Source organism: Eumetopias jubatus, unplaced genomic scaffold (assembly GCF_037043125.1).
Source record: "Eumetopias jubatus isolate StellerSeaLion01/CBP00866 unplaced genomic scaffold, mEumJub1_p1.0 scaffold_7, whole genome shotgun sequence".
Taxonomy (NCBI): domain Eukaryota; kingdom Metazoa; phylum Chordata; class Mammalia; order Carnivora; family Otariidae; genus Eumetopias; species Eumetopias jubatus.
In genome coordinates, this window is record NW_028274813.1 from 40,241,769 (window position 1) to 40,255,075 (window position 13,307).

Genomic DNA, 13,307 nt, shown 5'->3' on the forward strand with positions numbered 1-13,307 from the left:
TTATACCATACACAAAAATAGACTCAAAATGGATAAAAGACCTAAATGTGAGACAGGAATCCATCAGAATCCTAGAGGACAACACAGGCAGCAACCTCTCTGACCTCAGCTGCAGCAACTTCATGCTAGACATGTCTTCCAAGACAAGGAAGCAAAAGCAAAAATGATTGGGACTTCATCAAGATAAAAAGCTTCACAGCAAAGGAAACAGTCAACAAAACTAAAAGGCAACCTATGGAATGGGAGAAGATATTTGCAAATGTCTTATCAGATAAAGGGCTAGTATCCAAAATCTATAAAGAACTTATCAAACTCAACACCCAAAAAACAAAAAAATCTAGTCAAGAAATGGACAGAAGACATGAACAGACATTTCTGCAAAGAAGACATCCAGATGGCCAGTAAACACATGAAAAAGTGCTCAACATCACTCGGCATCAGGGAAATACAAATCAAAACCTCAATGAGATACCACCTCACACCAGTCACAATGGCTAAAATTAACAAGTCAGGAAACAACAGATGTTGGCAAGGATGTGGAGAAAGGGGAACCCTCCTACACTGTTGGTGAGAATGCGAGCTGGTGGAGCCACTCTGGAAAACAGTTTGGAGGTTCCTCAAGACGTTAAAAATAGAACTACCCTGTAACCTAGCAATTGCACTACTAGGTATTTATCCAAAGAATACAAACTTAGTGATCTGAAGGGGGACCTGCACCCCAATGTTTGTAGCAGCAATGTCCACAATAACGAAAATACGGAAAGAGCCCAGATGTCCATCAACAGATGAATGGATAAAGAAGATACACACACACACACACACACACACACACACACACACACACACACACACACAATGGAATATTACTCAGCCATCAAAAAGATGAAATCTTGCCATTTACAATGATGTAGATGGAACTAGAGGCTATTATGCTAAACAAAATAAGTCAGAGAAGGACAAATACCATATGATTTCACTCATATGTGGAATTTAAGGTACAAAACAGATGAACGTAGGGGAAGGGAAGGAGAAATAAAATAAGAGGAAAATAGAGAGGGAGACAAGCCATAAGAGACTCTTAACTATAGGAAACAAACTGAGGGTTGTAGGAGGGGAGGTGGATGGGAGATGGGGTAACAGGGTGATGGGCATTAAGGAGGGCACTTGAAGTAATGAGCACTGGCTGTTGTCTGCAACTGATGAATCACTGAATTCTACCTCTGAAACTAATAATACAGTGTATGTTAATTAAGTTAAATTTAAATAAAAATTAAAAAATAAAATGTTATAAGAATAAGTACTTTGGATAATTGGTCTGGTTGCCATTCCTCCCTTGATTTTCCAATTATTGCCAGATTTTCATTTAGTTAACTCAGGTAGATTTTTTTTTTTTTTTGCTACTTCTACCAAGAATCATGATACACATGTGCTCTATCCCCAATCTCTCCTCCCATCCCTTCTTGTGCTAAGGTGGAGGATGTAAGAAACAGGATGAGTATGAAAATAAGCAATGTATTGCCATATATTGCAAGTTCTGATTCTCTTGAGGGAAAGAAAAGAGAGAACTACTAAAGAAAGTAGAGAAAAGACGGGAAGGCAAGAGAAAGGTAGAAAAGGGACCATAAGAGCAATGTGTTCCAGAGAGTAGGGAAATATGCTTTACCTGCCAGCAGTGAGACTTACAGAGGATAGAATTGGCTCAGTACATCTAAAAAACAATGTAATGACTTTTGGTTAAATATGATAGGTAAAACATGCATCTATCTTTTCTCCCTAATGAAACTTCATAAAAAATGTATGTAAAAAATGTTTTTTAGGGGAAAAATTATAAACTCACAAGTACAGAGACTGTCAGAGAATATATCCACAGATAATAAGCATCAACAAATTTTTAGAAGGTGTAATTGGATCGAGTTGTCAACAGGAAGGGAAATATGAATAGCAAGTGCCTGTAAAAAAGCATACCATGAAAGCAAGACGTTCTCTTCACAGGAGAGACAATGCCAGGGCAAGTCTTGGGCATTGGAGGACCCTGATACCTTGAAGCTGAGATGAGTCACAGGGCTAAAGATTGGTCGAAAATCTTTATAACAAGCAATGAGACCTGCAGGTCAGATGCCCTCTTCTGTGCAGCTGAGTGACTATTCCTCCCAACAGATTCTAAACTGCAGGATATCAAATATAACTGAGGGTAGAAGACAGATGCTGTGCAGAGACCCCCTTCCACTGCTTAGCTTGGTGAAGGCTGCCAGCCCGTTGTGTGTGACTATTCTGTAATCCCTTCCCCACCCTGAAGAAGGAGGTGGTTGGATTCTTCTCTAAGGAAACCAAACCATCCCAGAGAAAAACCCTACATAATCTAATATTTGAGGATTCCCCCAACAAAATGGCTGGTCCCTTCCTGATCACTGTATAGTGAAACCCACCCAGGAACTGAAATTTTAGTGCCTCATGCTTAAATAGGATTAGACAATCAAAGATCAACAGACACCTCAGGAAAAATTCCAAAATGAAAGGTAGAAACTAAAGCAGACAGAAAAACAGAAGTTGCTGGAAACATAGATGACACAAAGAATCTAAGAATACTTTTAAAGATATATTCTCAGAGAATATATATTCAGGTATTCACATTATATATAATGTGTATTTATGGTCTCTACATATGTTATAGAGGATATATCTTGAAGTTATATTTGTAGAGAAAAAGATACTGCATTTATGAAAAAAGAACAAGATGCTTAAAGAAAGAACAGAAAACAAGAAAGAGCTCTTAGAAATGAAAAATATAACAAACCAAAATTTTAAAATTCAATAGGATTCTAAGAAAAGTTGAGGAAATCTCTCCAAAAATAGAACAAAAAATAAGGAGCTGAGGAACAGGTTAAAAGAGTAAGAAAATTAGAAGACTATTCTGAGATGTTGAATATCTAACAGGAAGGCCAGAAAAAAAGAAGATAGAAAAAAAAAATACAAAGGATAAAGTTATCAAAGAAATAATGCAAAAATATTTCTCAGAATTGGAGAATATGATTTTCCTATTTGAAAAGGCCCATCAAATCCCCAGGGCAATTTCTGAAAGAAAAGACACTAAGTACATTACTTTGGGATTTCAGGAGAAAAAAAAAATATCCCAAAGGCTTCTAGAGAGAAAAAGCAGATCTTACACAAAATATTAGTAATCAGAATGGTTTTAGACTTCTTAACTGTAATATTATACTAAACGTTAGAAAACATTGCCTTCAAAATTCTGAGAGAAAATACTTTCCAACATTAGCTGCCCATACAAACTATTAGTCAAGTACAAATATAGAATAGAGATGCATTCAGATATATAAGATCTCAAAATGTTTCATTTACTCTGTCTCAAGAAGTTAGTACAAAACTTGCTTCAACAAAGAGGGAATAAATCAAGAAAAAGAGGACGATGTGAAATTCAGGAAACAGGAGTCCAGCATAAGGGGGATGCAAAGGAAAGTCCCAGGTGTTCAGCTGTGCAGGAGGCCTAAAGAAAAACAAACACAGAAAGCAGTGGGGAAGGGAAGGTGAATGGAGCTGAAAGATCACCTAAGGTGTTTGACCACATGAGAAGTAATATTTGGAAGATTTTATGATTCTATTCCAGATTTTAATGAATTAATGTGTACATGGAAAACTAAGCAAGTAAAAAAAAGTGAGGCTATTTTTAACTCCTAGAAAAACAAAAAATTATACCAGAGAAGAGGTATAATTATACAACACCATTTGTCTCATCTGTGAATAATATTTACATTGTCATAATGATCTAAATAGTTAAAATTCATTTTAAAAAAAGTGAATTTATGGGGAGGTTAGAAGGGGAAACAGAGGTAGGTTGTAAGTGTGGGTGGGGGGCATGGGGATGGGAGTAAGCATTCTATGTTCTCTTCTATATTAGGAAGGAAGTAGAAAATGTCTTAAAATGACAAATCAAGAAATAGCCATATAAGCATTTATTTAAAAAATGAAAGAAAAAGTCAAAGTGAGTTTAAAAATGGTTAATTCAGAGGAGTCAAACATAGGGGTGGGTACTACATTGGAAAGCACCTGACGTCTGTTTTTTGTTATAAGCCTTATAATAGTATATGACTTTTAAAATTAGGACACATGCCTTATTTTCATTTTTTAAAGCTAAACATTGTGGGTATTTATTTTTTCTCTTATAGAGCAAAAGCAGGAGCAGAATTTACTAAATGATTACATTTCTCAAATGGCAAAAGACTTTTCGAGATATTTTAGCAACACGGTAAAGAGTCAATGCATTCCTCCTTCTTTCATTTATTAGAATACTGATATATACAAATTGTAATTGTGTGTGTGTGTGTGTGTGTGTGTATGTATGTAAACATAGAGACTCTAGATGCAACTAACGTGTAATCATGGGAAAATCATTGGGGGGCCTCAGTTTTCTTATTTAAGTTAGAGACTGGAAGATGCTTTCTAAGGTTCTTTTCAGATCTGTTATTCTGTAATTTCCTGTGAAGACCAAGATAAGTGCACAGAGGTTGCAGAGGTGGGGAGGGAGTGGTCTATATGAAATGAGAAAAGGTGAAGAGACATTTACTACCTTTTTTAAATGTATAATAAGTAGTTAATGATAAACATATGTGTGTAGAGTTGGCCAATTAAAAATAGAAACATTCTATTTTTTGAGATGCACTGATATCAAAAGTAACTTTTAACATGTTGTGGGTATAGAGAAGGATGAAGGGGAAGAGTACTAGTAAGTATATTATATATGCAATTGTATTTTCTTAGTCAGATTCTGCTAGTGATGATTATACAATGACTAAAGATTATGTGATTTATAACAGTATAATGACTAAGAACCAAATACAGAATTCAGTAGAAAATTCTGAAGAATCCATAAAGTAATATTCTTTTCTCCTCAAGAAAACTGAAATCTTCCCTGAAAAAGCCTCAATAAAGTCCACTTCCTTCTCCCCCATTTTTGCCATACAGTTGTTCATATATCAAATATATTCTATTTTATGAAATTGTTTCAACAACTTAACTTGCTTCCCAGAGTTTATGAAAAAATTTCCATAAATCAGCTTTGGGGTTTTATTTATTTTTTATTCAGATATAATTAACATATAGTGTTATATTAGTTTCAGGTGTACAATATGATCATTCAACAGTGCTATGCAGTATGCAGTGCTCATCACAATAAGTGCACTCTTAATCCTCTTTACTTACTATACCCATCCTGGCACCCACCACCCCTCTGGCAACCACCAGTTTGTTCTCTGTATTTAAGAGTCTGTTTTTTGTCTGTGTATTTTTACTGTTTGTTTTGTTTCTAAATGCCATGTAAGAGTGAGATCAATATGGTATTTGTCTTTCCCTGGCTGACTTATTTCACTCAGCATTATACACTCGAGGTCCATCCATGTTATTGCAAATGGCAAGATCTCATTTGTTTTTATGGCTGAGGAATATTCCATTCTGTATATATATACCACATCTCCTTTATCCATTCATTTATCCATGGACACTTAGGTTGCTTCTATATCTTGGCTATTGTAAATAATGCTACAATTAACTGAGGGTTGGATATATCCCTTTAAATTAGCTTTCCATATTCTTTGGGTAAATGCCCAGGTAGTACGATTCCTGGATTGAAGGGTATTTTTATTTTTAATTTTTCAAGGAAATTCCATACTGTTTTCCACAGTAGCTGTACCAATTTGCATTCCCACCAAAAGTGCCCGAGGGTTCCTTTTTCTCCACATTCTCACCAACACTTGTTGTTTCTTGAGTTTTTTGTTTTAGCCATCCTGACAGGTGTGAGGTGATATCTCATTGTGATTTTGGTTTGCATTTTCCGGCCGATGGGTGATGTTGAGCATCTTTTCACGTGTCCGTTGGCCATCTGAATGTCTTCTTTGGAGAAATGTCTGTTCATGTCTTTTGCTCATTTTTAAATTGGACTACTTGGTTTTTTAGTGTTGAGTTGTACAAGTTCTTTATATTTTTGGATACTAATATGTGTATGTCAGATATGTCATTTGCAAATATCTTCTCCCCTTCATTAGGTTGTTTTTTAGTTTTGTTGATTTCTTCCTTTGCTGTGCAGAAGCTTTTTTGTTTTGTTTTTTTTTTTTTTTTTTTTTAAAGATTTTATTTATTTGACAGAGAGAGACACAGCGAGAGAGGGAAGGCAAGCAGGGGGAGTGGGAGAGGGAGAAGCAGGCTCCCCGCCGAGCAGGGAGCCTGATGCGGGGCTCGATCCCAGGACCCTGGGATTGTGACCTGAGCCGAAGGCAGACGCTTAACGACTGAGCCACCCAGGCGCCCCAGAAGCTTTTTGTTTTGATGTAGTCCCAATAGTTTATTTTTGCTTTTGTTTCCCTTCCCTCAGGAGACATACCTAGAAAAATGTTGCTATGGCTGATGTCAGAGAAATTACTACCTGTGATCTCTTCTAGAATTTTTATGGTATCAGGTTTCCTATTTAGGTCTTTAATCCATTTTGAGTTTATTTCTGTGTATGGTGTAAGAAGGTGGTTTAGCTTCATTCTTTTGCATGTAGATGTACAGTTTTCCCATCACTGTTTGTTGAAGAGACTGTCTTTATTGCATATTCTTGCCTCCCTTGTTGAAGATTAATTGACCATATAATTGTGGGCTTATTTCTGGGCTCTCTATTCTGTACCATTGGTTTATATGTCTATTTTTGTGCCAGTACCATACTGTTTTCATTACTATGGCTTTGTAGAATATTATGAAATCTGGGATTGTAATACCTCCAGTTTTGTTCTTTTTAAGCTTGCTTTGGCTATTCAGGGTCTTGTGATGTTCCATACAAATTTTAGTATGATTTGTTCTAGTTCTGTGAGAAATACTACTGGTATTTTGATAAGGATTGCATTAAATCCGTAGATTGCTTTGGGTAGTATGAACGTTTAAACAATATTTGTTCTCCCAGTCTATGAGTATGGGTTATCTTTCCATTTGTTTGTGTCATCTTCTATTTCTTTCATCAATGTTTTATAGTCAGAGTACAAGTCTTTCACCTCCTTGGTTAAGCTTATTCCTAGGTATTTTATTATCTTTGGTGCAATTGTAAGTGGGACTGTTTCCTTAATTTCTCTTTCTGCTACTTCACTATTCGTGTATAGAAATGCAACAGGTTTCTATATATTGATTCGTATCCTGCTAACTTAATGAATCCATTTATCAGTTCTAGTAGTTTTCTGGTGGAGTCTTCAGGGTTTTCTATATAGAGTATCATGTCATCTGCAAACAGTGAAATTTTTACTTACCAATCTGGATACCTTTTATTTCTTTTACTTGTCTAATTGCTGTGGCTCAGACTTCCAGTACTATGTTGGGAGAAAAAAAAAAAAAACTTGTAAGAGTGGGCATCCTTGTCTTTTTCCTGATCTTAGGGAGAAAGCTATCAGTTCTTCATCATTGAGTATGCTGTTAGCTGTAGGGTTTTCATATAAGACCTTTATTATGTTGAGGTATGTTCACTCTAAACCTACTTCGTTGAGGGTTTTTATCATGAAAAATGTCATACTTTGTCAAATGCTTTTTCTGCATCTATTGAAATGATCATATGGTTTGTCTCCATTCCTTTGTTGACATGATGTATGATGTTGATTGATTTGCAAATATTCAAGCACACTTGCATCCCAGGAATATCCCACTTGAATCCTGATGAATAATTTTTAATGTACTCTTGGATCCAATTTGCTAATATTTTGTTGAGGATTTTTGCATCTGTGTTCATCAGAGATATTGGCCTGTAATTTCCCTTTTTTGTAGTGTCTTTACATGGTTGTGGTATCAGGGTAATGCTGACTTCATAGAACGAATTGGGAGGTTTTCCTTCATCTTCTATTTTTTTTGGAATAGTTTGAGAAGAATAGGTATGAACTCTTCTTTAAATGTTTGGTAGAATATACCTGTGAAGACATCTCGTCCTGGACTTTTGTTTGTTGGGAGTTTTATGATTGCTGACTCAATTTCATTGCTGGTAATCTGTCCAAATTTTCTATTTCTTCCTGATTTAGTTTTGGGGGCTTATATGTTTCTAGGAATGTTTCCATTTCTTCTATGTTGTCTAATTTGTTGGCATATAATTTTTCATGATATTTTACAATCCTTTTCTGTTTTCTGTTTTCTGTGGTGTTGGTTGTGATTTCTCCTCTCTCATTTCTGATTTTGTTTGAGTTCTCTCTCTCTCTCTCTCTTTTATGATGAGTCTGGCTAACGGTTTGTCAATTTTGTTGACATTTTCAAAGAACCAGCTCCCAACTTTATCCATCTGTTCTGTTGTGGTTTTTTTTCTTAATTTTTATTTCATTTATTTCTGCTCTAATCTTTATTATTTCTTTCATTCTACTGGCTTTGGGCTTTGTTCTTTTTTTCTAGCTCCTTTAGGTATAAGGTTTATTTGAGATTTTTCGATCTTCTTGGGGTAGGCCTGTGTTGCTATAAACTTCCCTCTCAGAACAGCTTTTGTTGCACCCCAAAGATTTTGGACTGTTATCTTTTCATTTTCATTTGTCTCCACATATTTTTTTTATTTCCTCTTTGATTTCTTAGTTGACCCATTCATCGTTTAGTAGTGTATTTAAGTTACATATATATGTTCTTTCCAGATTTTTCTTGTGGTTGATTTCATTTCATAGCATTGTGGTTGGAAAGGATGCATGGTATGATTTGTCTTTTTGAGTTTGCTGAGATTTATTTTGTGGCCTAATATGTGATCTATTCTGGAGAATGATCCATGTGTACTTGAAAAGAATATGTATTCCACTGTTTTAGGATGGAATATTCTCAATATATCTGTTAAATCCATTTGGTCCAATGTGTCCTTCAAAACCACTGTTTCCTTGTTGATTTTCTGTTTGGATGTTCTATCCATTGATGTAAGCGGGGTGTTAAAGTCTCCTATTATTATTGTATTACTATTGTTTATTTTCTTTTTTGTTGTTGTTTGCTAGGTATTTGGGTGCTCCCATGTCGGGGGCATAAATATTTACAAATATCTTCATGTTGGATTGTTCCCTTTATGATTATGATTCCCTTTATGATTCTTTTATCTTATTACAGTATTTTAAAGTGTATTATGTTTGATATAAATATTACTATCCTGATTTTATTTTCACTTCCATTTGCATGATGAATGCTTTTCCATCCCTTTACTTTCGATCTGCATGTGTCTTTAGGACTGAAATGAGTCTCTTGTAGTTAGCATATAGATGGGTCTTGTTTCTTTAATCCATTCCATTACCATATGTCTTTTGTTTGGAGTGTTTAGTCCATTTACATTCAAAATATTGATAGGTATACACTTAGCGCCATTTTGTTACTTGTTGTATTGTTGTTTTTGTAGTTCTTCTCTGTTCTTTTTTTCCTCTTGCTTGCTTCTTTCACATTTTGCTGGCTTTTTTAGTGACATACTCAGATTCCTTTCTCTTTATTTTTTGCATATCTATTACTGGTTTTTTTATTTGTGGTTTCTATTAGATTTATATAACTTCTTATACATACAGAAATTTATATTAAGTTGATGGTCACTTAAGTTTGAACCTATGTTAAAAGCACTGAATTTTACTCTCTCCCACCCCCAACATTTTAGGTATATGGTATCATACGTCACATTTTGTACTTTGCGAATCCCTTGACTGATTTTTATAGATATACTTTTATGCTTCCTACTTTCTTAGTCCTGCTTGTGATCTTTCCTTTCTACTCAATCCCCCTTAACATTTCTTGTAAGGCTGACGTAGTGGTCATGACCTCCTTTAACTTTTGATTGTCTGGGAAACTCTTTATCTCTCCTTCTATTCTGAATGATAGCCTTGCTGAGTAGAGTATTCCCGGATGCAGGATTTTTTCCTTTTAGACTTTAAATATATCATGCCACTCGCATCTGTCTGTGATGTTTCTGCTGAAAAAAAATCATCTGATAGGCTCATGGGGTTTTCCTTGTATGTAACTTTCTTTTCTCTTGCTGCTTTAAGAATCTGCTCTCTATCACTACATTTGCCATTTTAATTACCACATATCTTGGTGTGGACCTCCGTGGGTTGATTTTGTTGGGGGTTCTCTGTGCATCCTAGATCTGGATGTCTATTTCCTTCCCCAGATTAGGGATGTTTTCAGCTATTATGTCTTCAAATAAATTTTCTGCCCCCTTTTCTCTCCCTTCTCCTGGGATCCCTATAATGTGAATGTTATAACACTTGATGATATAATTGAGTTCCCTTAATCTATTTTCATTTTTATTAGTCTTTTTTTCTCTCTCCTGCTCAGCTTGATTGTTTTCTATTACTTTATCCTCTGGGTCACTGATACATTCTTCTGTTTTCTCTAGTTTACTATTTATTTCCTCTAGTGTATTTTTTATTGCAGTTATTGAGTCCTTCATCTCTAATTGATTCTCTTTTATGTTTTCTATCTCTTTGTTGAGAGTTTCACTGAGGTCCTCTACTCTTTTCTCAAGTCCAATGAGTATCTTTATGACCATTACTTTATATTATCATACCTATTACTTATTTCCATTTCATTTATCTCTTTTGCTGTGATTTTATCCTATTCTTTCATTTGGGACATATTCTTCTGTCTCCTCATTTTGACTAACTCTCTGTATCTGTTCCCATGTGTCAGGAATATCAGCTATGTCTCCTGCTCTTGAAAGTAGTGGCCTTATGAAGAAGAGATCCTGTAATGCCCTGCAGTGCAGTGTCCCCTGTTCACGAGAAATTGGTGCCTCAAGGGGTCTCCTATGTGTGTTGCATGCGCCCTACTTCTGTGGTGGAACCATGTCTGCCTTTAGTCCAGCTGTCTGCAATGGTTCTCTCTGGCTGTGGTGGGCAGGACTTTGTCCCTGTGCTGTTAGTGAGCCAGTCTGGGGTCACCTTGGGCTTGAGCTAAGTCAGACTTGGCATTTGCTGGAGCTGTGGTAGCACTGAACTGTAAGGTGCTTTGCAGTGTTGTCCTCTGAGAAGCTTTCATTGGTGGGTGGGGCCTGCAGTCAGATCAGATGTCTGCCCCCAGCCCACTGCTGGGGTCTAAATCAGACAAATGCGTATGGTTATCTTCCCCTCTCCCTGGGACAGGAGTCACTTTGGAATGGTGCTGGCCTCAGTCAGGGATGCTTGCACATTGCCAGGCTTGGGGCACTGCTTTGGATGCACTCCTCCTAAGGGTGGGTCTACAAGAGAATACAGGTGAGTGCACGTTGTTAGAAAATTGTGTGCTGGTCTGCTGCAGGAGGGGACCTGTGGCCCGGAGAACTGCCAAGGGCAGGTCTATAGAAGAATGCAGAGGTGGGGCATGAGGTGCCAGCAAGGTCACTGCTCTTCCGCTGTGGGAGGGACCTGGAGCCACTTTAGAAAACTGCCTTACCAGACTGGAGGGGGGAGGTTTGAGGAACAGCATAAGGGCAGGGCGTGCTGTTAGCAAGCTAGGCAGGAGTGTTCAGGCTGCACTGGTTCCTGAAGGTGTCTATGTATCTAGTATGGGGGTCTGGGAAGGGAAATGGTGCCTGCCAATCCCTTTGTTCTTGGAGAAATCTCCCAAAGATCCCTGCTCCTCCAGTACACGCTCTGAGATTGGTAAATAAATCTCCTTCCTGTGTACCCCAGGCATTTTTCAAACTGCCGCTTCCATGCTGCATCTCAGTGGGGCTGTTTGTTGTGATTTATTTTTAAGGGTTTATCTTTAAGGAACTCAGTTTTCTATTGCTCTCCACCCATCCCAGAGCCCAACCCACTGATTTCTAAAGCCCCACTAACTGCAAGAACTCACAAAGTTAAGACCATCTGGTTTTCAAAGCCAATGTTGTGGGGATTCATCTTCCCAATGTGGGTCCCCCTTGCCTGGGGTGCCTGGTGAGGGGTCTTTTCCTTTCCCCTCTCTATGCCTGTGGTGTCCCTCCCTCCTATGGATCAGTTTGGCTCCTGACCATGTCTCTGCCCTTTCTATCCTTTTCAATGTGGCCTCTTCTCTACATTTAGCTGTGGAGAGAGTGTTCTGCCAGTTTTCAGGTTGTTTACTGGGTTATTTGCCCTGATGTGGGTGTTATCCATGTGTATCTGTGGAACAAAGTGTGCTTAGGATTCTCCTATTCTGCCATCTCTCATTGTGGTTTTGTTTGCATTTCCCTGATGATTAGTGATGTTGAGGATTTTTTCATATGTGCGTTGGTCATCTGTATGTCTTCTTTGGAAAAATGTCTTTTCGTGTTCTCTGTGCATTTTTTAACTGGATTGTTTGGGTTTTTTGGTGTTGAGTTGTATAAGTTCTTTATATATATTTTTGATATTAACACCTTATCAGATATATCATTTGTAAATATCTTCTCCCATTCAGTAGGTTGCCTTTTGTTTTGTCAATGGTTTCCATCACTGTGCAAAACTTATTATTTTGGTGTAGTCCCAATAGTTTATTGTTGCTTTTGTTTCCCTTGCTCAAGGAGACATATCTAGGAAAATGTTTTTATGACTGATGTCAAAGAAATTACTGCCTATGTTTTTATTAAGAATTTTATGATTTCCAATCTCATATTTAGGTCTTTAATCCATTTTGAGTGTCTTTCTTTTTTTTTTTTTTTTAAGATTTTATTTATTTGACAGAGACAGACAGCAAGAGAGGGAATACAAGCAGGGGGAGTGGGAGAGGGAGAAGCAGGTCTCCCGCGGTACAGGGAGCCTCATGCAGGGCTCCATCCCAGGACCCTGGGATCATGACCCGAGCCAAAGGCAGACGCTTAATGACTGAGCCACCCAGGCACCCCTTGAGTTTATTTCTGTGTATAAGGTAGTAAAATAGTCCAGTTTCATTCTTTTGCATGTAAGTGTGCAGTTTTCCCAGCACCATTTATTTTTATTTTTTAAGGGGGGAGGAGGGTTAGAAGAAGAGGGAGAGAGAGAATCTCAAGCAGACTCCATGCCCAGCATGGAGCCCAACTTGGGCTCCAACTTTCAATCCCACAGCCCTGAGATCATGACCTGAGCTCTGAAATCAAGAGTCAATGCTTAACTGACAGAGCCACCCAGGTGTCCCTAAAAGCACTAAGTTTTTACTAACCCCGCACATTTTATGTATATGATGTCATACTTTACATTTAAAAAAAAAATGTGTATCCTTTAGCTGATTTTTATAGATATAATTGATTTTACTCCTTTTGTGCGTTACCTCCATACTGGTTTTATAAGTGATTAATATACTTTTACTATATGTTTGAATTTACTTGTGAAATTTTTTTCCTTTCATAGTTTTCTTACTCCTGATTATGGCATTTTTTCCCACTTAAAGAATTGCCTTTA

General features: G+C 37.1%; 1 protein-coding gene across 1 annotated transcript in view; it reads left to right on the top strand.

Moving 5' to 3' along the window:
• The window catches only part of CCDC175 (coiled-coil domain containing 175), a 70,928-nt gene that overhangs the window by 43,491 nt on the left and 14,130 nt on the right, over positions 1 to 13,307 (top strand). Inside the window, exon 15 of the mRNA XM_028102461.2 lies at positions 4,182 to 4,261. Within this exon, the coding sequence (XP_027958262.2) occupies positions 4,182 to 4,261 (80 nt within the window). The remainder of the gene's footprint in view (positions 1 to 4,181; positions 4,262 to 13,307) is intronic.